This window comes from Myotis yumanensis, unplaced genomic scaffold, assembly GCF_028538775.1.
Source record: "Myotis yumanensis isolate MYYU_CA2020_CCGP unplaced genomic scaffold, mMyoYum1.0.hap1 SCAF_2, whole genome shotgun sequence".
Classification (NCBI taxonomy): Eukaryota; Metazoa; Chordata; class Mammalia; order Chiroptera; family Vespertilionidae; genus Myotis; species Myotis yumanensis.
Genome location: NW_027223753.1, coordinates 213,840,721 through 213,866,133, shown reverse-complemented (window position 1 = coordinate 213,866,133; position 25,413 = coordinate 213,840,721). Strand labels below are relative to the sequence as shown.

At 41.5% G+C, this 25,413-nt stretch overlaps 1 protein-coding gene across 1 annotated transcript in view; it reads left to right on the top strand.

The window, feature by feature from the left end:
- Positions 1–25,413, top strand: part of MORC3 (MORC family CW-type zinc finger 3) — a 60,111-nt gene that overhangs the window by 22,547 nt on the left and 12,151 nt on the right. Inside the window, exons 2-12 of the mRNA XM_070407216.1 lie at positions 2,794–2,866; positions 3,884–4,016; positions 4,925–5,139; positions 5,679–5,826; positions 7,527–7,674; positions 11,605–11,733; positions 11,945–12,064; positions 15,036–15,133; positions 23,119–23,223; positions 25,096–25,218; positions 25,323–25,397. Coding sequence (XP_070263317.1) covers positions 2,794–2,866; positions 3,884–4,016; positions 4,925–5,139; positions 5,679–5,826; positions 7,527–7,674; positions 11,605–11,733; positions 11,945–12,064; positions 15,036–15,133; positions 23,119–23,223; positions 25,096–25,218; positions 25,323–25,397 — 1,367 coding nt within the window. The remainder of the gene's footprint in view (positions 1–2,793; positions 2,867–3,883; positions 4,017–4,924; positions 5,140–5,678; positions 5,827–7,526; positions 7,675–11,604; positions 11,734–11,944; positions 12,065–15,035; positions 15,134–23,118; positions 23,224–25,095; positions 25,219–25,322; positions 25,398–25,413) is intronic.

Sequence of the window (25,413 nt, the reverse complement as noted above, 5' to 3'; positions counted from 1 at the left end):
GACCGTGTCAGCTTACACCCGGTCTCCAACACTTTTTTTTTTTTTTTTTAATTTCAGAGAGGAAGGGAGAGGGAGAGAGAAACATCCATGATGAGAGAGAATCATGGATCGGGTGCCTCCTGCACGCCTCCTACTGGGGATCGAGCCCACAACCTGGGCATGTGCCCTGACCGGGAATTGAACCTGGGACCCTTAAATCCAAGGGCCGACTCTCTATCCACTGAGCCAAACTGGTCAGGGCTTAAAGGAATACATTTTTAAAAACACTTATAATGCTTATGTTCCATATATTCTAAGCATTTACAAATAGTAAGTTATTTAATTCTTCTTAACAATCTTGTAAGCTGGTACTGTTAACCTCATTCTTACAACTTGAGGCACAGAGGTTAAGTTTACTGTCCAGGATCATACACTTAATACATTCCACATCATGGTCTGCTTGTGTGTGTGTGTGTGTGTGTGTGTGTGTTACACTGCGGCTTTGGCTGTTCAAGTGGTTTTCTTTCCAGTTAGTATCAAAAATAGTTGAAAACAATTGCTGTGTTTCACTACCCAAAACCAAGTATTTAACATTCATTGTTTCTCACTGATGCTTTCTTTGCTTTGCTCTCCTGGGACTCTTCTCAGTAACAATTTGTACTGTGTCAGTTTGGAGCCTGTGTATACGATGAAGTCCTTAAATGAAATTTGACATTCCTACCGCCCCACTATGCCATACATATAAAATCAAAGTATTGCAACATGGGCCCAAATACCACATTGCTAACTCCAGATTTCATACCTGACAGAAATGCATGAAATAGAGGCAAACCCTAAGGGTTCATGGTAGTTGATTAATCAGTTTCTTCTTTGGAAGCTAAAGGTTTTATACCCTAATGCCATGTCCCATAGTAAGATGTAGAAAGGTGGAGCAATATGCCATTGAAAAATAATAAATTGTAGAATGACAATTGAGCAAGAAGCGGGGGACTATGAGTGCTGGCGCATTCTCAGGTAGGTTAATTGGAGAAGAGGCTTCTTGTGCAAGATGAAAGTCTGGACATTGATTTTCATGAAGGGCTCTCTGTGATGTGTGCTTTCGAAAGTCTGATTGCTTATATCCCTCATTGCATGGATGCATGCTGCAGCAAATCCAAATTACATAGCCTCCAGCTGGAATACCATTTCTCACATGTGTACTTCAACCTAATGCTGGACAAGTTCTTGGGGATTATCCAAAACCTAGTGTGGACAGAGAAAGGCAGACCTCTCTCTGACACCTTATGGCCGATTTAATTTATAATCGAATCACATTTCTAGGCCTCTTCATAGGAAACACTTAAAGTGCCTTCTTTTTTCACTTAAATATGATAGAATCTGTTCACAATGAATGCATAAAGTCCTCCTTGCATGAAAAATCTCTCCATGTTGAAGTATTCAAGCCTCAGCCTTTTAAAGCCATTTGTGTGTGTTTATACATTTGATATTTACATTACTCAGCCATGTAGAGATCCCTATTCGTGAGGTTGATTGGCATATTCTTTCATACTTTACTAATGTGAATTAAGTCAAACATAAAATCATTGGAAGTCAAGAAGGTTTGTTGCATTTGAACATTGTTTAAAGGGTTTATAGTTGTACCTGGTACACTACTGCCATAGTACTATGATGACTTTTCAAGAGACCACCAGAAAAGCTGTTGATTAAAAAGCAAAGCTAAGTTTATTAGGCCTAAGGGCCCTAAGTAGAAAACACCCCGTTGACACAGCCTTAGTTGTGTCACAGTAGCGAGATTAGGGAGCCTTGGCTGGGTGATTTTGATTCCATATCCGCTCGAGTGCTAGCTGACACCAGCTCTTAGCTTCCCTGTGATATATGGCCAGGCTGGTCTTTGGGCAGAAGGCCTTCCCTTGATTATCTCTGTAGGAAGTGATTCCACTTGCTCTCTGAATGGAGGGCATCAGAAAGAGTTAATTCTGTAATAGCCATGAGCGATATATAGCAGGGTACAATGTTGTAGTTTTATGTAGTTGCAAGGTTGGTAACTTTGGGATTAGGCAATTTATGATGTCATGACTTTGGATTGGTGGATATTAGAGGGCAAGGGTTTTGAAGAAAAGTCTTGATGAGTAAACTTGATGATTAACAGACTTATCTTCCAGGAATCTTATCTTCTAGGTAATATTTTTCAGGTATATCCTGAAAGAAGCAGCTAAGTTATTTTTACTGGGACTCAGTGTTTAATGAAAGGACAGAAAATTACACTGGTTTTGTTAAACAAACAAAAAATTCTCATGGCCGAAAGCTTTTCTGAAAGAAAGGGTTTATTGAGCCAAATGCCAGCCAGAAAAGGTCCAGGTCCTGGGGCAGGAAGTCTAAATCACCAGCAGCAGGCCAGGTGGAGAAGGCGGACATGTCACAGTCCTGGAGGTGATGGGCGCTATGTTTTGGGAAAGAGAGATGCAAGTTGTTTGAAAGAATTTACATTGGCTACAGATAAAAGGGTGGGGTGGGAAAGGTGGGGCCAGTCCCCGGGGCGTGCACAGCTGTAAGGAAGAGATGCTGACCACTTGCGATTGGTTGTGGGAAACGGTCCTGAAAGGTCATGCATTCGAATGCTGTGGGGTCTGGCGGTCACTGTAGAAGTTGATTCGAATGCGAGCTGTCTGTTGTGAGTTGGTCCGCAGGTCCTGACTGGTTACTTTCACTCTCTTGCTCACTGTATTTTATTTAGAATCTCAGAATTTTTCTCTCAGTTTCTGTTCCTAAAAGTAAGACCTGAATTAATTTACATGACTCATGGGTTTTTTCCAGCTCTGCCCGAAGTTTTTACATACCAATTCTACTAGTCACACTTGGCCATTCAGTGCAGTTGCTGAATTAATAGGTATGTAAAATTTTCATATGTAACCTATTACTTGCAATTGAAGTTTTAAAAAAACTTTTCATTGAAAAATATTATATAAGTGTGCTTTATTAAAAAAAACAAATGTATCTTGAATAATATCACTATGGGTAAAAGTTACCTAGCATGACAGTTACTCAAATGGATGTCAGATTAGTCAAATTAATCACTGTTCAACTTTCCTATACTATTGTGAAAGTATTTTAATTCACTAAGTTCATAAAGCATTTATGTTGAAAATATTTTTGTTCTGATTTTAAAATAACTAGATCTATAAAAAAAAGTAATATGTTTTTAATAGTTGGGAAGGATATTTTTCCCAGTGATTTTTAGAGAGAGTGGAAGGGTTGGGGAGAGACAGAGAGAGAGAAACTTCAATGTGAGAGAGGGGGATCAAGCCTGCAACAGAGATATGTGCCCTTGTCTGGAATTTAACCCAAAACCCTTCAGTCATAGGCCGACGCTCTAACTACTGAGCAAAACCAGCTAGGTCTGGTATCATAGTTTTTTAGCAAAAGGAACACCATTTGGGCCCTGTGGTTTTCTTTTTAACTATTGAAAAGAGACACAATTTGAAGAACGCGGCAGAAGGTAAACCTTCATCTGTGCTTAGCAGAAAATGTGTCCCTTCCACATCCGCTCTAGTGCTAGCTGACACCAGCTCTTAGCTTCCCTGTGATATATGGCCAGGCTGGTCTTTGGGCAGAAGGCCTTCCCTTGATTATCTCCGTGGGAAGTGATTCCTACTGTGACACATTGTATAACCACTTGCTCTCTGAATGTAGGGCATTAGAAAGAGTTAATTCTGTAATAGCCATGAGCGATACATAGCAGGGTACAATGTTGTAGTTTTATGTTTTTAAATCTCACAAGTTCTTAACATTTCAACTTTTTAAATGTCCTTAAAATATGTTATTCTGTTGCTTGTTAAAAGATTGTTCTGAACTAGTTGTGTTTTTAAGAATGTAAACACAAAATTTCTCAAATTTTGTTTATCAGATAATGCATACGATCCTGATGTGAATGCTAAACAGATATGGATTGACAAAACAGTGATAAATAAGCACATATGCTTGACATTCACTGATAATGGGAATGGTATGACTTCAGATAAATTACATAAAATGCTAAGGTATGTGAAAGTGTTACACTTCTTAAAATTACTGCTTTTATCTAGTTCAAGGGTTTCATGTATTGTATTCTTGCCCATAGTTTTTGTTTTTTAAGAACTCGCAGTGTGCTCTATTCTCCTAAGTTTTCCTTCATTTCTACTGCTAGGTTATTAGGCAATCCCTACCATTCTTCTCATCATTCCCCTCATGTCCGACTTAATCTAGAATTCCACCATTTATAGAGCTATAGCACATTGGTGTCAGTTATTTATACTTTAGTGTAAATTAGTTTTAACCAGTATTTCCAATGAAACTTACCACTTTGGGAGGGGATGGTAATTTTAAAGGGATCCTTTAGAGGATGAGGAAGCAGCATAAAAGACTCATGGACTTTGGGTTCTAGGGTCACAGTATTGGATGTCAGTATGAAGCCAAATGTGCCTGAAATGGAAACGAAAATACTTAGCACAGGTGCAGGGTAGAGGGAGAATTTGGTGGTAGAGGTCTTACTGTTCCTCAAATACTCCTTATGCTGCCAAAAAGTCAAGGCCACCCCATCAGTAACCATACTACCAAGGCTTGGTGAGAACAGGAGAATCAACCACACCTACAGGAGAGATTTCAGGGGGTGCAATTTAAAGGGCCCAGGGACCCGAATTATAACTTGGCCATTTGCCAGCATGTGCCAGGACACACGCTCCTGTTTGGCTTGTGTGATCCTTAAACACCCCTATGATGTAGACTGCGTTTCCTTCATTTCAGAGATCGGAAAACATGCCAAGGCAGATTAGCAGTTACTTGCCCAAGATTATAGATCTAGAAAGGATGAGGCCAGCATACAAAACTAGGCTCTTTACCTATTATAGTTTTGAATTAAAAACATGAAGATTATACATATTTATTTTTAAAATCTTTCTTTCCTTTTTAGCTTTGGCTTCAGTGACAAAGTCACCGTGAATGGTCATGTCCCAGTTGGATTGTATGGGAATGGTTTCAAGTCAGGTTCTATGCGTTTGGGTAAAGATGCAATTGTTTTTACCAAAAATGGAGAAACCATGAGTGTGGGCCTCTTGTCTCAGACCTACTTGGAAGCCATACAAGCAGAACATGTTGTTGTTCCAATAGTGGCCTTCAACCAACACCATATCCTTTCGATTTTGAAATAGAAGCGATGTAGAAACTCTGAAGAAATAATGTGAACCATTCTATCCTTTTGCCTTCCTCCATTTTCTTCCATTCTAGTTCCTATTCCTGTTCCTGCCTCTACCTTATGTCTGTGGCTCAGTGTTGTCCCTCTGTTCTCTGCGGGAATTTTGCTATGGAAGTCCTTAGCTGTTAGGCAGTTGCATTTCATGTTGAGCTTCTGTAGCCTTCCTCTTTATTTCAGTCTTACTGTGCTCTAATGAGACTTGTGGTCTGGCTTGAAAATTTCACTAATTACCATGACAAATAAGATATCTTTAAGAAAATATCCTCTGTATAACCACATTTCAAATATTGGAACCATTACATTAGTTAGGGGTAATAAACTTGCTCATACTTCATCCTGGGTATTCATTTGAAATTAGACTGCCACTTTAAAACTTAGGAAATAATTTAGGAAGTAGTTTTTCTGTTGTTTGAGTTGGTTTTCATATTGTACTTGTGGAAAATATGTTATTGGTCTTTAACTTAGGATATACGACAGATGATTAATTTAGTGGAATCAGAGGCAAGCCTGGCTGCAATTCTGAAGCATTCTCTGTTTCCCACGGAGCAGAGTTTACTAGCAGAACTGGATGCTATCATAGGGAAGAAGGGGACGAGGATCATCATTTGGAACCTTAGGAGGTAAGTATAGACCACTGCAAGTTGTTAACCATCGAGGAGGTAAAGCGTGTGCAGGAGTGATTGTATGACATTCATCCCTGGATTGTACAGAGTAGAAGTGCATTGGAAGGGGCTTATTTTTTGGTTCAGTTCATGATTTCTTTTCCAAGGGTGTTTTATTGAGGCCACTTTAGCTTCAATTTGGAATAGTTTCATATTAAAAATAAATTTCCTAGCCTTGAGGTTTAGTCTCTATAGCACTCCATTCTTACTGTTATTCACCCTCTCCTCAAAACAAACAAATAAATGAGACAATAGAAACCCAGCTATTAAAAGAGAAATCTTTGTCCATTTGATCCATTACTTAAAGCTAAGCATGACTTAGCATCTGGTGAGAAAAAATATTGATGAGACTTGGGTTGCTGAAATTGTAGTTTTTTGTCCTTGTAATGAGAATAAGAACCTTTGCAAATAAAAGTTTTTAAAAGTTAGGATGAATGTGTAATATTGAGATATCTAACACATATTGAACCAGAGGAATAAAGCACAAATAATGGTGAACTAAAAATACATTAAATCTTGTGCTTTTCTGACCTCCTGTATTCCCTTTTTCTTTTCTTTTTTCTTATTTTTGCTTCCCTGTACTTCCCCATTTTTTTTTTCATTTTAAACTCTTTTATTTTAAGATGATTGCAATTCATGTTCAATTATAAGAATAATGACAGATCTCATGCATCACTTACCTAGTTTCCCCCAATGGGAACATCTCGCAAAACTGTAGACACTGTTACAGGCATTATACAGGATATTTTTATTACTACAGGGGTTCCTCAAGTTGCCCTGTTATGTCCACAGCCTTTCTCTCCTTCATCCTCGATGACCTCTAATTCTCCATTTCTATCACTTTGTCATTTCAAGCATGTTGATAAAAGGAATCATAGTGTGAAACCATTGACTTCTTTCATTCAGCATAAATCTGGAGATTCATGCAGGTTCTTGTGCGGCAGTAGTTTGCTTCCTTTTTCTTGCTGAGTAGTAGCCCGTGTGGAGGGAGCACAGGGTGTCTAACCAGGCACCCGTTGAAGGCCATCTGGGTTGTTTACAGTTGTTGGCCATTACAGATAAGCTCTAGACCAGAGGTTCTCAACCTGTGGGTCGTGACCCCTTTGGGGGTTGAACGACCCTTTCACAGGGGTTGCCTAAGACCATCCTGCATTTCAGATATTTACATTAAGATTCATAACAGTAGCAACTTTACAGTTATGAAGTAGCAACGAAAATAATTTTATGGTTGGGTCACAACATGAGGAACTGTATTTAAAGGGCCAGAAGGTTGAGAACCACTGCTCTAGACATTCCTGGACAGATTTTTGTGGGAATATAGTCTGCGTTTTCTACAGTGAATGACCAGCAGTGTGTAATTGATGGGTCATAGGGAGTTGCACGTTTAGTTTTTTAGGAAACGGCCAGAATGTTTTTCAAAGTAGTTCCACCATTTGACCTTCCCACTAGCAATGTGTGTGAATAAAGGTTTTATTTATTTATTTTTTCATTTTCTTAGATTCCTTTTCTTTCATTTTATTTCTTGCTTCCCCCCCCCCCCCCCACCACTATAGTGCCTACTGTGTATATAGGTGTTTTGTTTTGTTAAGTAGTAGTATTTCCTTGCTTATCTTGTTATGAAGTTAAAATTTTGTTCCTTCAAAAAATTAATTTTACAGCTATAAAAGTGCAACAGAGTTTGATTTTGAGAAGGATAAATATGACATCAGAATTCCAGAAGATTTAGATGAGATAACAGGAAAGAAAGGGTACAAGAAACAAGAGAGGATGGACCAAATTGCCCCAGAAAGCGACTATTCCCTGAGGGTATGTATCCAGGCCCTGTAGAAGTGAGAAAAGCATCAAATAGTGGAAGATATGTTGTGCACTTGTTATAAATGCTACCATTGATCTCTGAATGCAATATCTGAGACATGTGCCAGCATGAGCACTGGTGGTTTTATTTGCTTATAAATAATTTTTAATTGTGAAGTCATCAGGTCTAACAATGTTTGTCAGTCTCTCACTATATAGTTAAATTATTCAAATTGGATATAATGGAATAAGTATCCTATCTAATAAAAGACAAAAGGGTAATTGACCGTCCCTTCGCTACACTTCCCATAGGCTAATCAGGGCAATATGCAAATTAACCGCCAACCAAGATGGCTGCTGGCAGCCACGCAGCTGAAGCAAGCAGGAGGCTTGCTTGCTCCAGTGATGGAGGAAGCCAAGGTTCCCCGCCTGCCGCGGCCCGGCTCTGAGCTCTGAAAGCAACTAAGTTTCAATTATAGAAGCTAAACAAACCCCAGACACCTGCTTTCAGCCGGCCGTGGCCACGAAGCTGGAGAGGGCTCTTAGCTCCAGTGACGGCAACATAGTTTCAATTATAGAAGCTAAACAAACCCCAGAATAAAAAGAAAAAAAGGAAAGGCTGGGAGCTTCAGTCACTGGCCAGCCTGAAAACGGCCCTCAGCCCCTCACCCAGACTGGCCAGGCACCCCAGTGGGGACTCCCACCCTAAAGAGGGTGTGGCCAGCCTGAAAACAGCCATCAGCCCCTCATCCAGGCTGGCCAGGCACCTCAGTGGGGACCCCCACCCTGAAGTGGGTGTGACCAGCTGCAGACAGCCATCAGCCCTTCACCCAGGCTGACCAGGCACCCAAGTGGGACCCCCACCCTGATCCAGGACACCCTTCAGGGCAAACCAGCCGGCCCCCACCCGTGCACCAGGCCTCTATCCTATATAGTAAAAGGGTAATATGCAAACTGACCCTAACAGCAGAACAACTGGGAATGACTGGTCACTATGACACACACTGACCACCAGGGGGCAGACGCTAAATGCAGGAGCTGCCCTCTGGTGGTCAGTGCGCTCCCACGTGGGGGAGCTCTGCTCAGCCACAAGCCAGGCTGACAGCTGCCAGTACAGCGGTGGTGGTGGGAGCCTCTCCTGCCTCCTCAGCAGCGCTAAGGATGTCAGACTGCAGCTTAGGTCTGCTCCCCGCTGGCAAGTGGACATCCCCCGAGGGCTGCCTGGCTGCCAGAGGGATGTCTGATTGCCAGCTTAGGCTCAATCCCCCCAGGGAGCAGGCCTAAGCCAGCAGGTGGTCTTCCTCCGAGGGGTCCCAGACGGCGAGAGGGCACAGGCCTGGCTGAGGGGACCGCCCCGTGCACAAATTTTTGTGCAGTGGGCCTCTAGTATCCTATAATGGCCATATTGATTGATCAATCAAAAATACAAAATTCAGAGTTTCATTTTTTTAAAATTTAAAATACTCTAGACTACACACACATCTCAAAACAATAAATTATGTATAGAGATAATGTACATTAATATAATTTTGTGATAAATATATCTGAAAAATGATCTGAGAAATGGTTATGTTTTTGAAATTGAGGAAATTAATATCTTAGTATAACAATCCTATATAATAAAAGCCTAATATGCAAATTGACAGACTGGCGGAACGACCGGCCGCTATGACGCACACTGACCACCAGGGGCAGGACGCTCAATGCAGGAGCTGCCCTCAGCCTGGCTAAGGCGGGTGCCAGCAGGGGCCCTCTGATCGCCTCACTGGTCGCCCTGCAGAGGGAGGTGACTGGCGGGGGTCTGGGGGGGGGGAGAGCTGATGAGTGGGCAGCGCCAGGCCAGCCCAGGTGGGTGCCAGAGGGAACCCCCTGATCGACCCATCGTTTGCCCCGAAGATTGGCCCTGATTGCTGGCCAGTCTTAGGGATCCTACCCGTGCACAAATTTTGTGCACCGGGCTTCTAGTATATTGATACAATAAGTTAAAGTTTCTTAGTCACTGTAATAAGATACATCAAACTGTTTCCTTTATTGTGCTGCAATGATTCCATAACTCCAAGCTGAAGGATCGATCCATTGGATGTTTGTGGGGAGCCGAAACCCTATATCGGCTCCCCACAGACGTTTACAAGTTTACCATATAGCTTTTTGTTAATTAAAAGTGCAGCTATTACTATTATTTTATATACCACAATGTATTCTTGAAGTATCTCCTACTGGTTAAGAAAATCTTGCTAAAATGTGAAGTGTCTAGAGCAGCCATGGGCAAACTACGGATCCGGCCCGTTTGAAATGAATAAAACTAAAAAAAAAAAAAAAAGACCATACCCTTTTATGTAATGATGTTTCCTTTGAATTTATATTAGTTCACACAAACACTCCATCCATGCTTTTGTTCCGGCCCTCCGGTCCAGTTTAAGAACCCATTGTGGCCCTCGAGTCAAAAAGTTTGCCCACCCCTGGTCTAGAGGCAGCCAGAGCAGATGGTGTGGTTTTAGTCTATCATGAGTACAATGTTTTAAAATATCATTAATGAATTTTATAAATGACAGAACACCACTAATTTTGAAATCAGGAGACGGGAAAAAAGTAACCCCTGACTGGTGTGGCTCAGTTGGAGTGGCATTCTGTGCACTATTCACCATCCCATTCCTGGTCAGGACACATACCTAGGTGCAGGTTTGATCCCTAGTCGGGGAGAGTATGAGAGGCAACTGATTGGTGTATCTCTCTCACATTGAAGTCTCTCTCTTTTTCTTTGTCCCTCTCTAAAAATCAAATTGTAAAAAGAGTAAGAAAAAGTTCAAATTTTAGTTTTACATTGAACCTTTGGTCTGTCCTTGACTTCATTTCTTTTGGAGATTTCTGGTACCTTGGAGGCAGACACACAAGAGCATATTTTAAACATTTTTAGGATGCAAAACTTGTCAAGGTTCTAAAATAAACTTTTATGCATTAAGAATTTAGAACGCATTTAGATGACTACTGATTGTTACAGCCCACTTTATTTTTTATTTTTATTTTTTAAATATACTTTTATTGATTTCAGGGAGAGGGAGGGAGAGACAGAGAGAGATAGAAACATCAATGAGAGAGAATCATTGTTTGGCTGCCTCCTGCATGCCCCCTACTGGGGGTTGAGCCCACAATCTGGGCATGTGCCCTTGACTGGAATTGAACCCATAACCCTTCAGTCTGCAGGCTGACACTCTATCCACTGAGCCAGACCAGCTGGGGCTACAATTCACTTTCGAAAAAGTACTATGCTTGCCTATTCTGTGTGTTGGTTTATTATTTACAACTAGAGGCCCAATGCACGATATTCGTGCATGGGTAGGTTGCCTGGCCGGTGATCTGGGCTGATCTGTGGGGGGATGGGAGGGCCCCCTGCTGGCACCCACCTTGGCTGGCCTGGGGCCTGTGGGCTAGCGGCAGCTCCTGAGTTGAGCGTCTGCCCCCTGGTGGTCAGTGTGCATCATAGTGATCGTCTTTCTGTTGTGCGGTTGATTTGCATATTAGGCTTTTATTATATAGGATTTTTCCTTTTCAAACTTGGAACTGTTATGTTTATTTTGTCTAAATAAAACTTGTTGTTTTTAAAATTTTAGCCATATATGTAGTTGACAGAAGAGTCAGAAAATGTACATGTATACATTTTTAAAAATTGATGTGAGATCATACCATACATCCTGTTTTGTAACTTTTTCACTTAACATATCAACATAGGTCAATAGATTGTTTTCTGCAAATCATTTTTACCGACTATAATATACTGAGTATTTTTAGTGAAAAGTATATATAGTGCATATTATTTTACCTAAAGAGTTAATGGTCCTTTAGGAAGTAAGGTGGCAGCTTCTTTTTAAATGCATGTGTAAGTCGTGTTGAAGAAATCTATAGATAATTATTTCAAAAAAAACATAGTGTTTGGTGTCTTTTCAGGCTTACTGCAGTATATTATATCTAAAGCCAAGAATGCAGATCATCTTACGTGGACAGAAAGTGAAGACACAACTAGTTTCGAAGAGTCTTGCTTACATTGAACATGATGTTTATCGACCAAAATTTCTAGTATCCTTTGTTTTCCTTTTTATGATGTCGTATTGAGCTGTATTAGTTGTGTACTCCCCTACCACTTTTCCTCCTCTTCTCCTGATACTGATTCTGAACTTGTCTAACTGTGCCCTTTTTTTTGTACTTTGGGACTCAATAATTAATGAAATAGAAAGGATGACTCGAAGGGAGGAAGGTGGTGTATTCAGAATTTTCCTTAACATTTAAGACGAAAACAGTGAAAATTACTTTTGGATTCAACTGCAAAAATAAAGAACATTATGGGATAATGATGTATCATAAAAACAGACTCATCAAAGCTTATGAAAAAGTTGGATATCAGTTAAAGGTAAGCAGGAAATGTCTTTCATAAAACTTAGGATAACTTGTTATTGGGTCAGATGTGAAATTGTAAACTTTTTGCCTAATGACTTTTAAATGTCAGTGTTTTAATAGTGTTGGTATGGCTTTTGAACTTAGAATACTGTGATATTAATTTCTGATTTGATCCTGAGTAATGTTATGAGGGGGACAGAATATTATGTCTCTGTTTTACAGATGAGGAAACGGGCTAAGTAACATGCCCTAGACCTAACCATGCAGATCTTTTGATGCATTTGGATCTGGATCCCTGCTTACTTCCTGCTGGAATGAAATTGGTTGCTTTTAACTAGTGCTGACTCAATAGCCTGAAAATCAGTATCTGGTAGGTGATTTACTTTTTTGGAGTTAGTTCCTAAATAAAATAGAGCCTTCCTCCTAAGCCGTAGCCATTGTAGAGTTCAGTTTAGGGCGATGGACATTGTCCCATGTCGTTCTGTTTATCCTTTACCTGTTTTCACAGAAAGGTGTGTTGTTGTTTTTGGTGTGTGTGTGACTTCAGTGATCAATTCGGAAAATCATTTTTTTTAAAGGTTTTAAGCCTAGACATGTTTTATTTTCTAATTCTATGACTTTCATTTTCAGTTTCTCCTATTTCATTCTGAATTCTTTGTAAAATTATGTGAACTCTACATAGTATGATAGTAAGGGTTTAACTTGAATGTTATTCAACGGGTGTGTCTCTGTATTACATATTTTACATGGCACAAGCTCAGACTTTTTATAAAAGTAAATGAATGTCCGGCTCTTTATATCTACCAAGTTTCTGAATTTTACTGGTAATTGGAAATGCATTTTTGGTAATAGGCCTTAGTTACCAAGTGCTTTGGGATTCAAAAGAAATAATTGTATTTGCCACAGAATGTAAATTCTTTTTATCATTTACCACTTACGAATTTGACTTAAGAGACATAGCCCTTTTCCCACCCAGTTAAATTTGCATATGTGTAATTTCTGATTATGCTTGACCCTGTACAAAATAAGCTTTACAACCATCTTTTATTTTATTTCTTTTTAAAAAAAAAATATTTTATTGATTTTTTTTTTTTTTTTTTAGAGAGAGGGATAGAGAGTTAGAAACATCGATGAGAGAGAAACATCGATCAGCTGCCTCCTGCACACCCCCTACTGGGGATGTGCCTGGAACCAAGGTACATGCCCTTGACCGGAATCGAACCTGGGACCCTTCAGTCTGCAGGCCGATGCTCTATCCACTGAGCCAAACCGGTTAAGACAGCGGTTCTCAACCTGTGGGTCGAAACCCCTTTGGGGGTCGAATGACCCTTTCACAGGGGTCGCCTTAGACCATCCTGCATATCAGATATTTATATTATGATTCATAACAGTAGCAACATTACAGTTATGAAGTAGCAACGAAAATAATTTTATGGTTGGGTCACAACATGAGGAACTGTATTTAAAGGGTCAGAAGAGAAACCACTGGGTTAGGGCTACAACCAACTTTTAATTTTTTTTTTTTTTTTTTTTTTTACCAGATGATGGATTGGACCTAGTATTTGCATTCTGTGGATTTAGGAAACATGATTAAGTAGGTGTCAGATAGCAGTATGATTTCCCATGTTGGATCTCAGCGTAGAGAGATGATCAGACATGGAAATCAGAGAAGGCTTCTTGGAAAAGTGGTGGTTGACATGAGTCTCAGTTGACTCCTGTGTTGGAAGTCTGGCAGCAGCTTTCCAAGCAGAGAAAGTACCTTCAAAGGAAGGAAAAAAAGGTTCTGAGACGATGCCATCACTAAGGGAGTAATTTGCTGTGCCTGAATTAGATGATAAGTGGGAAATAGAGTAATGGGGGAGAGAGGAAATTGAGGCTGGAACGAAGGTGAAATGAACTGCAGATTGAAGGGTACTGTGGTTTACAAGTGTGTGAGAGTAGGACCACTGATGGTTCTTCATGGAGTAGGATTATGCTTAGATTTATATGGCTTCATCTACAGGGTGGGGTAATACTAGGTGTACAGTTGTTCATCAGGAAAATAATACAGTAAGTCATAAGTAATTCATAAATAATATAAAAAATTCTGTTTCTCATACTAACAACTATAAACCTACTTTTGTACCACCCTTATTTATGAAAATTTTCATTTTGTAAATTATATTTTCTTTCACTTTGTAAGTCAACTTGGAAGTAAACTACAATCATGCCTGACTGGCATCGCTCAGTGGTTGAGCATTGACCTATGAACCAGGAGGTCACGGTTCAATTCCCTGTCAGGACACATGCCCGGGTTGCGGGCTCGATCCCTAGTGGGGGGTTATGCAGAAGGCAGCCAATCAATGATTCTCTTTCATCATTGATGTTTCTCTCTCCCTCCCTCTCTGAAATCAATAAATATGTATTAAAAAAAGAAGTAAACTACAATCATGAACAAAATATACTTGATAATCAGAATATGACCTGTGCTTTGAGTTCAGTGTTTTAGTTAGAGTAAAAATTAAAAAATAATTTTTACTGATGTAGATTTTCATTCCATTGCCATTATCAACTGCATGTGTAATTTTGGATAAATGACTTTTTAATTTTTAAAATGCTAACTTTAAATAAACATATGGAATATTGAGTGCCGGAGCCTTTGCTTAGGCTGTGGATATAGAAATGACTTAGTTGTGGTTTCTACTGTCTAAGCAGTTGCATCCCAGCAGAGGAGGTCTTTTTTCCTTTGTATAAAACTGGGGATGATAATACTTGTCTAAATGAATACTTGACAACAGTGGATGTGGTTTTGGAGGAAGGCTCTAATGTACATAGGAATTAACTCCCAGAAAAGTGAATTACCTACCAGACAATGTTTTTCAGGCTAAATTTCATGAGATAAAATATAGGAAAATATTTGGTACAAATTATAAATCTTTATGGAGGGTAATTATATTGGCCATCATGTCTTATGCTTAAAACTCCAATTTCATTTTCTTTTCCAGGCAAACAACATGGGTGTTGGAGTAGTGGGAATTATAGAATGTAATTTCCTAAAGCCAACTCATAATAAGCAAGATTTCGACTATACTAATGAGTACAGGTGTGTTACCTATTTAACTTTTTGCCTTTTTATATTGTATTTTGGAAATGCTTTCATAACTTTTTCTAAGGATTTTTTTTGTCTATGGATGTTTTTACATTGTGGGACATTAAGGAAATGGGAAGGTGAAAGGTTGCACAGAAGACACATTTAACCGTCGTCTTTCTTCCTAGAAATTGTGTCCTAGAAATAGAAATATATTCTCCCATCTTTACTAATGAAATATTACTGAGAGTCCCAGAAAATGTGGCCATTAATGTTAGTTGTAAAGTAGGGCAGCACAAACTGTCCTCATAAGCATATGTTCTGGAGTAGAATACAAATGTCATGTAAATATTGTGGCAAAGACAAATACCATTGGCCCTCCCCTCAAATAAAGAAAAAAAAATAAAACAGAAAATGGAAGGAAATAATAAAGGTAACAGTAAAATCAGTGAATTAAGAACCACAGATAATATAGAAAATAAATATATCACTCAGAGTTCAATCCTGAGACAGCTAACCCTGTTATGTGAACAGGGATAACTTAATACAAGGAATTGTTAACTATGTCAACGTAAGACAAGTTCAAACCTAAAGAGAATTTTGGTAAGTTTATTTGAGCCAACTGTGGACAATTACCAGGAAGCAAAATCTCAGGATTGAGAAAATGCTGCAGAGAAGGGCAGTTTTGTACCTTATTTTGTACATTGCACTCTGAGGAGACTGGAGAAAGCACAGGGGAGGCGGGGAATGTCTGGGATGGATAACAGGTAGAAGGAATGGACTTGATTCATTTACCTTTGTGGGTGCAGGATAGGTAACAGTCAACAATTAACACTATAACAGTAACAAGGAGGGCTCTGTGGTCTCTGCTCTGGTGCAGTGATAGTGCCCTGAGGGGTCCAGAAAGTAGGAAATTACTTGCCATTCCAAAGGTATGTTATCCTATTTACTAACAGACTAGACAGGCTCCATTAAGGGTAAAGATTGACCTTTGTCAAGGAAGGTACTGGCCTAGGACATGACTACCCACCATGACTAGTTTTTAGTTGGGCCTTTTTAATTTCAGACCTTCCTGTGTGGTTACTTTTGGTGTGTGATTTTATAAGGCTGCCATGCAGGCCTCCCCTGAGCTTCTCAGGTTTAGGATGTAGCCTCTTTTTTTAGTCCACATCTAGAACAGTAGAAGGTGATTTCTATAAGGGGTAAAAGATAAAAAAGAGGAGCTGAAAGCCTCTAGGTTGAAAAAGAGGAAACAGTCAAGGAACTAGGAGAAGGCCCCCATCCCCTGAAGCCAGAGGTTCTGATCTCTCTGTAGAGGTCATGAAAAACATCGCAACCAGCCGCCTGCTTGACCAGTGCTAGCCTGTCCTGGGCCTGCTGTCACCAGGGCTGTGGTGGGCTGGAGCCGGTTTGTGAAGATCTGACTCTGCTGGAACCCGGGCCTGCTAGGTCTGGTCTGCCCAGGGCAGAGCGAAGTCAGGGCACACCGGAGCTTCCCTCGAGGCTGCTGGGTCCAGCCAGGTGAGCACTGGAGCTCTGGAAGCTGCTGCACCTGGCAGGCCCCTTGCCCGCTAGCCCAGGTAACATGGCTCCAGCTGGCAAAGGGCACACGCTCACAGGACCGAGCTCTGGCGGCATAGAACTGAGCAGGAAAGACTGGCTTTGAGCTGAGGGACCATAAACTGATAATGACATAATAAAAAAGCTCAAAGTGTGTTCTTTGATAAGATTAATAGTCTGTGAGTATCTGGTAAGATTAAGGGATTAAGGAAGTAAAGGAGAAAACAGCAATTGTCAGTATCAGAAATGGAATAGAGGACAATACTGTAGGTCTACAGACACAAACAGCTTTATGAAGGGGATAGCATAATGTTCCATCATTTTAGATGATATGAACATATTCCTGTGAAATTAAATCAATTTTTAGAAAAGTTTTTACATAGTAAATTCAAAGATTTAGGAAAGGGGCACCCAGTCCTTTATAAACTTGCATAACTTTGGTAGTGAACTTATGAATATGTTACAAGAGAAGAAATTGATGTCAGTCTTTCCTTATCCTATCTAATAATAGACAAACATGGTAATTGACTGTACCTTCGCTACACCTCTCATTGGCTAATCAGCACGATATGCAAATTAACCACCAACAAAGATGGCGGCTAATTTTCATACTGCAGGCAGGGCGGGACAGCGCAAGCCGCCAGCACGAGCCGCCATCCAGGCCCCTGTGTGTGACCCCAAAAGCCCCAGAAGCCACCTGATATGGTAGTAACTCTATTAGTAAGCATTCTGAAAGTCAGTGGCATAAATGCACCAATTAAAAGACAGATTATGAGGGTGAATCAAAAACAAAACCTACTTTAAATATAAAGACATATAGATTAAAAGTAAATGAATTAAGCTGCAGCCTGTTTTGCTTAGTGGATAGAGCATTAGCCCGTGGACTGAAGGTTCCCAGGTTCGATTCCAGTCAAGGGCATTTACCTCAGTTGCTGGCTTGATCCCCAGTCCCTATCAGAGCATATGCAGGAGGCAACCAATCAATGTGTCTCTCCCTTTCCCTTCACTCTCTCTGAAATTCAATGGAAAAATATCCTTGGGTGAAGATTAACAAAAACAAAGTAAATGGATTAAGTTATATTAAAGAGATTATAAGAAAAATATATTCCAAATTTTGTTAGTTGTATAATAGTTATGTTTAAATTATTAACAGCTAAGAAATTGGGTGAGGGGTACGTATAATATGCTGTAGTATTTTATAGTTTTTTTTACATGTATGAGGTTATTTCAAATTAAAATATTAAAAAATTAAAAATTAATAACATATTAATTGAAATGTATCTGCCTTACATGAAAAATCTCCTAATTGCTTCTAGGATAACTTATTAAATTGTGCTAAAATTTACAAGGGTTCAATTAAAAAAATATCTTAATTCTAAGTGCAGTTATAAGCACTTATCTGAAAATAAAAATTTAAAGGAGTGAATTTAAAGAAGGGATTAGCCAAAGAAAATATATGCACAAACCATGGATACAGACAACAGTATGGTGATGGTCAGAGAGAATTGGGAGGCAAGAGCTGGGTAGAGGGGGCAAAAGGGGGGAAATAGGGACATTCTATATAATCTACACTAATAAACGAGAAACATGGAAATTGGTGTCACTCTGCTACCCTTCCCATTGGCTAATCAGCATATCCTTATGCAAATTAACTGTCAGCCAAGATGGCGGCCGGCAGCCATGCACTGAAGAGAACAGGGAGGCTTGCTTGTTCCAGTGATGGCGAAATCCAACGTTCCCCACCTGAGTTGCCGGCCTCTCAGCTGCAACTCTAAGCAACTATGTTGCAAATATAGAAGCTAAACAAAATCCCAGAAACAGGCTTTCAGCCAGCCCGACCACAACATTGTATCAATGTTTTCAGCAGCAAGGCCTCAGCTAAAGCTGGCCCAGAATAGAAAAAGAAAAAAGAAAAAAAGGAGCTGTTGGGAGCTTCAGTCACCCGCCAGCCTGAAAACGGCCCTCAGCCCCTCAGCCAGACTGGCCAGGCACCCCAGTGGGGACCCCCACCCTGATCCAGGACACCCTTCAGGGCAAACCAGCCTGCCCCCACCCGTGCACCAGGCCTCTATCCTATATAGTAAAAGGTTAATATGCCTCCCAGCACCGGATCAGCGGAGCTGCGAGGCCTCCCGGCACCGGGATCAGCGTGACGGGGCAGCGCCCAAACCCCCTGATCGCCCTGCGGCTCTGTGTGTGACAGGGGGCGGGGCCACAACCTCCCTATCTGCCCTGCTCTGTTCGTGATGGGAAGGCGTCCCAACCCCCTGATCAGCCCTGCTCTGTGCCTGATGGGGGAGCTCCCCAAACCCCTGATCGCCCTGTGGCTCTGTGTGTAACGGGGGAGCTCCCCAGCCCCCTGATCGCCCTGTGGCTCTGTGTGTGACTGGGGGCGGGGCCAGAACCTCCCTATCTGCCCTGCTCTGTGTGTGACAGGGGAAGGTGCCCCAACCCCCTGATCAGCCCTGCTCTGTGCCTGATAGTGGGGAGCTCCCCAACCCCCTGATCGCCCTGCGGCTCTGTGTGTGATGGGGGCGGGGCCACAACCTCCCTATCCTCCCTGCTCTGTTCATGACAGGGGAAGGAGCCCCAACCCCCTGATCAGCCCTGCTCTGTGCCTGATAGGGGGGAGCTCCCCAATCCCCTGATTGCCCCGCGGCTCTGTGTTTGACAGGGTGCGGCGCACCAACCCCCTGATCGGCCCTGCTCTGTGTGTGACGGTGCGGCGCCCCAACCCCCCTCCACGGGCCTTGCTCTGTGTGTGACAGGGTAGAGCCATAACCTCCCCATTGGCCCTTCCCTGAGTGTGACAGGGTGCAGCGCCTCAACCCCCTGATCCGCCCTGCTCTGTGTGTGACGGGGTGGTGCCCCAACTCCCCTATCGGCCCTACTCTGTGGGTGACAGGGGGGAGCTCCTCAACCCCCTGATCGGCCCTGCTCTGTGCATGACAGGGGGGAGCTCCTCAACCCCCTGATGGGCCCTGCTCTGTGCATGACGGGGGAGCTCCCCAACCCCCTGATCGGCCCTGCTCTGTGGGTGATAGAGGGTGGCGCCCCAACCCCCCTCCACGGGCCTTGCTCTGTGTGTGACAGGGTAGAGCCATAACCTCCCCATTGGCCCTGCCCTGAGTGTGTCAGGGTGCAGCGCCCCAACCCCCTGATCGACCCTGCTCTGTGCGTGACAGGGGGTGGCGCAGATACCTCCCCATTGACCCTGCCTTGAGTGTGACAGGGGGCGGTGCCCCAACCCCCCAATCGGCCCTACCCTGAGCGTGACTGAGGGTGGCATCGCAACCTCCCGATCCGCCCTGCTCTGTGTATGACGGGGCGGCGTCCCAACTCCCCAATCTGCCCTGCTCTGAGCCTGACCAGGGGCTGCACCTAGGGATTGGGCCTGCCCTCTGCCACCCGGGAGCAGGCCTAAGCCAGCAGGTTGTTATCTCCTGAGGGGTCCCAGACTGCAAGAGGGCACAGGCCAGGCTGGGGGACCCCCTCCCCCCGCCCTGAGTGCACAAATTTTTGTGCACCGGGCCTCTAGTAATAATAATAAAAGGCTAATATGCACATTAACTGAACGGTAGAATGACCAGTTGCTATGATGCGCACTGGCCACCAGGGGGCAGACGTTCAATGCAGAAGCTGCCCCCTGGTGGTCAGTGCACTTCCATATGGGGACTGCCACTCAGCCAGAAGCTGGCTCATGGCTGGCCAGCGCAGTAGTGGTGGCAGAAGCCTCTCCCACCTCTATGGCAGCACCAAGAATGTCCAACTAATGGTTTAGACCCGATCCCTTGGGGGCCTAAGCCTTTAGTCAGACATCCCCTGAGAGCTCCCTGGCTGCCAGAAGGATGTCTGACTGCAAGCTTAGGCCTGATCCCCCCGGGAGTGGTCCTAAGTCGACAGGTGGATATCCCCCAAGGGGTCCTGGACTGCGAATGGGCGCAGGCTGGGCTGAGGGGATCTCCCCCCCCACCCCCCAGTGCACAAATTTTTGTGCACCGGGCCTCTAGTCAAGATATAAAAATCTTAAAATAATAACAAATCCCATCCGCTGAAACGTAAAAAGTATGATACATTTAACCCAAGTGGATGTATTGCAAGATGCCATGGGTGGTTTTTAATATTCAGAATTCAATGTTACTCATCACACTGGTGCTAAAAAAGAAAACTCCGATAGCTATTTTCATAGGTACAGAAAAATCAATTGATAAAACCACACCCATTTGTGATTTAGAAAAATGAACATTTACAAAACCATTAACAGAAAGGGCATAGTAACAGTAGTTATTTACAAATAATAGTACACAATATTTACAGAATGAGCAGCCATTTCTAGTGGTGAATAATCAATAGCTACCCCCCCAACCCCCCCGGAGTGAGAGTGAGATAAAGACATCAGTTATGTACAATTGTTCTGGAGGAAATAACCCGTTCAGTAAGGCAAGAAAAAGAAATGAAAGTTAGAAGGGTTGGGAAAGAATAAATAAAACTTTTTTGCAGATGATAATATGTAGAAAGTCCAAAATTATCTGTAATTGGAATTAATAAAGGAACAAGTGATATGTATTCTAAAGTTGCTGGGAAAGAAGTATTCAGAAATCATTGTGTACTAGCAACAACAGATAAACAACATGATATTTAAAAAAAAATCAAGATCATCATAAAAACAGGTACTTTAGAGGAAATCAAATACACAAAGACCTCGACATACTGAAAACCACAAAACATTGTGGAGTGAAATTTAAGACCTAAATAAGTAGGTATACTACGTTCAAGAATTGGAACACTGGGTATTATGAAATGTCAGTTTTTCTCCAAAATAATTAAATGCAATTTCAGTTTTAAAAAGAACCAAAAAAACCAGTAGGTGTGTGTGGGTGTTGATATGTTGATAGGCTTAATCTAAACTTTAAGTTGACCATTAGAAGACTGAAAACAGTTAAGACAGTCATTAAAGAACAACAAAGCAAGAAGACTCACACTAAGAAATAACACTTAGAAAGCCATAGTAGGTAAGAAAGCGGGTGTTAATGAAAGGGTAGATAGTCCAGTGAAATGGAGTAGAGAAGTCAAAAAACAACCCCCACTCTCATACATATGGTCATCTGCTGTGGCAAAGGTTGCATTCAAGTGTAGTAAGAATGATCATCTTTCCAAAAGAGACCAGGTCAGTTTGCTGTCTGTACAGATAAAATGAACTTTAACTCCTGCCTCTCAAATGAAGCAGAAGGCCAGTTCTTAGATGGATTGTAGACCTAAATGAGAACGGCAAAACCAAAATGGAAACAAGCATACTTTTATAATCTTTAGTTAGGCAGGTTTTTTAAACAAGATACGAAAAGCTTCCATCATAATGGGAAAAGTGGATAAATATTTACAGTGAAGAAAACGCAGCAAATGTTGGCAATTGTAGGCCAGTTGGAGTTCTCATTGAACATTGCTGCGGGATGTAAAACTGTTGGTTGATCGTTTTTGAAAACTAATAGGCTGTCAAGTAAATGCCCACCCCATGACCCTGCTGTTCCTCTCCTGGGTATATTCTCAACAGAAATGGGTGCAGTCTCATGGACTGAGGAGTAGAGGTGATGAGAAAAAGAGACGAGGAAGAATTGTGCCTTTAGTCTTATTTATTTCAGTAGGTCCCATTGATTTTAACATCTTATTAAGGGGCTTGGGGTGGTGAACACACAGTGCAATAAACACATGATGTATTATACCAGTGGTTCTCCACCTTCCTAATGCTGCGACCCTTTAATACAGTTCCTCATGTTGTGGTGACCCCCAGCCATAAAATTATTTTCGTTGCTTGCTACTTCATAACTAATTTTTCTACTGTTATGAATCGTAATGTAAATATCTGAAATGCAGGATGTATTTTCAGGAGTCACGACCCACAGGTTGAGAACCACTGTATTATACAATTGTACACCTGCAACCTATGTAATTTTATTAACCAATGTCACACCAATAAACTCAATTAAGAAAAGACATCTTACTGTGGGAGAAGTGCAAGTCTTTAATTGTGGGACAGAGTCTATTTGAAATAGACTTCCTGGGAATGATTGCATACTTTCATACACCAAAAGTGTGAGTTTGATTTGAATTGAAGCTTGGACGGTTGGAGTTGAAATTCAGTGGTTCTCCCCATGATTGGCCACATTCTTTCACAACAGGAGACCCAACGTATTACAGTGTGTCTTCCTTCCTAGAGGACCCTCGCTCTGCACTAGTAACTTTAAAAAGTTCTTTCTACAAAATTGCTGTTACGTTGAGTGTTTTTTATTAACTGTACTTTTAGGAGTCCTTCGTCCTTACTCCCTACCCACCCCCCCACCAGTGTTCACCTGATCATTGCTAGGTTGTGCTTTCTCTGTGTTTGACAAAGATTTAATCTTAATTATTATTTTTTTCTTAAATTGGTTTCATAATTTACTTTTCAGGCTTACAATACTAGCACTGGGAGATAAACTGAATGATTATTGGAATGAAATGAAAGTGAAGAAAAATGCAGAATATCCTCTAAATTTGCCGGTTGAAGATATACAGTAAGTGTGCATTAAAAAAGTTCACCCTCTCTACTATCAAGATGTGATATTGGAGGGTACAGTGATTGTACAGTGTTTATAGTTGACTCTAACCCAAAGTAAGGACTAAATTCTTCAATTCAGATGAGCATACCATAAAATGACTTGATGATAGGCCCTGGGCAGGTAAGCTCAGCTGGTTAGAGCTCTGTCCCTGTATGACAAGGTTTTGGGTTCGCTCCCCAGTCAGGGCACATTCAAGGGGCAACCAGTGAATGCAGAAATAAGTGGAACAATGACATGTTTCCCTCCCACCCTTTCTCCCTCTCTTTCTTTCTAAAAATAAATAAAACATTTTAGAATAGTGAATTAATGAATATATACATTTATAGGTAGTCACAAAAGATGGATGAAACAGTTTTTACCCTTGTGTTGTGTTATCATCTCATAAACCAGACTTCAGTTTGCAGTCTAGTTTTGCTGCTTAAGTAATCAAGTGACGTTGAATTTCTTAGCCTCTTATAAGCTTCAATTTGTAAGAATCCTATATATTAAAAGGGTAATATGCAAATTGACCCTAACAGCAGAACGACGGGGAATGACTAGTCACTGTGGCACACCGTGACCACCAGGGGGTAGATGCTCAATGCAGGAGCTGCCCCCTAGTGGTCAGTGCACTCCCACAGGGAGAGCTCTGCTCAGCCACAAGCCAGGCTGATGGCTGCCAGCACAGCAGTGGTGGCGGGAGCCTCTCCCATCTCCTCAGCAGCGCTAAGGATGTCTGACTGCAGCTTAGGCCTGTTCCCCACTGGCAAGTGGACATCCCCCGAGCGATCCTGGGCTGCCAGAGGATGTCTGACTGCCAGCTTAGGCCCAATCCCCCCAGGGAGCGGGCCTAAAGCCAGCAGGTGGACATCCCCCGAGGAGTCCCAGACTGCGAGAGGGCATAGGCCGGGCTGAGGGACGCCCCCCCCCCAAGTGCACAAATTTTTGTGCACCAGGCCTCTAGTTGAAAGATAAGATGCCTGATAAACGCTCAGAAACACACTGAGCATATAGTAATAATGCTGTGATTGAGTACTGCTGTGTACTGTGTGTACCGATGGGAAGATGTTCAAGATGTATAATAAAAAAACAAAGATACAACTCGGTGTATTAATTTCCCATTTATTTTGTGTGTGTCTCTATAACATGCAATAATGTCACCCCCTGAAATTGGTTTATATTTTCTTCGCAAACTTCTGGACTGTTTGAAGTCTCATATGACTGTGTAAATGCATTTTTTTAAAACTACATTTAAAAAGTTACAGGCATTAAGGTGAAGTCTTCATATGTTAAATGAGTCTATATCAATTTTTTACAGGATCAGTGTAATTTTTAAGTGATAAAAGTAAGGAAGTACTTTATAAACTGAAAGAATATATAAATTTTAAGTTGTTCAGAGATGTGCTATAATAGAGGATAAAAATGAAATACAATTATAAAAAATTGCTTAAACTGTAGTAATACAACTTGTCTGTTTTCTGTACCTGGTGATTTATTTTGCTAATAAATATACTAGATTTGACATTGCAGGTACTAGCTATAAATTTCAGAGCAAGATATTTGAAATATTTTGAGTTTGAGTTTTATTATCATGGAGCAAGTTTAATAGTATGGTATTAAATAATACATTTAAGTCATTTTGCTTAAATTGGCCTGTCATTTTTAACCTTTTGAAGGTAATCAAAATTGTTTTGGTTTAACTTGGTGTACACAATAATAGATGTCATGAATTTTCAGGGATAGAATTAAATAATAGAGGCATTTTATAATGGAAATGATACAGATAAGCTAATGGAAGTGTATTTAGCATCCATGTTTCCATGCTAATATTTTGTTTTTTTATTATAGGAAACGTCCTGATCAGACATGGGTTCAATGTGATTCCTGTCTAAAGTGGCGAAAGTTACCAGATGGGATAGATCACCTCCCAGAAAAATGGTATTGCTCCAATAACCCTGACCCACAGTTCAGGTACCAGATAGTTGGGAGTGTCCGTTTTGGAAAGGAGGAAATACTGTTCAAGGTGTATGACTGGGCACTGCTGACCTGTTCTTCACTGTGATTTTTCTGACTAGAAACTGTGATGTTCCAGAAGAACCTGAAGATGAGGATTTGGTGCATCCGACTTATGAAAAAACCTACAAAAAGAGGTGAGAGTGGCACTGA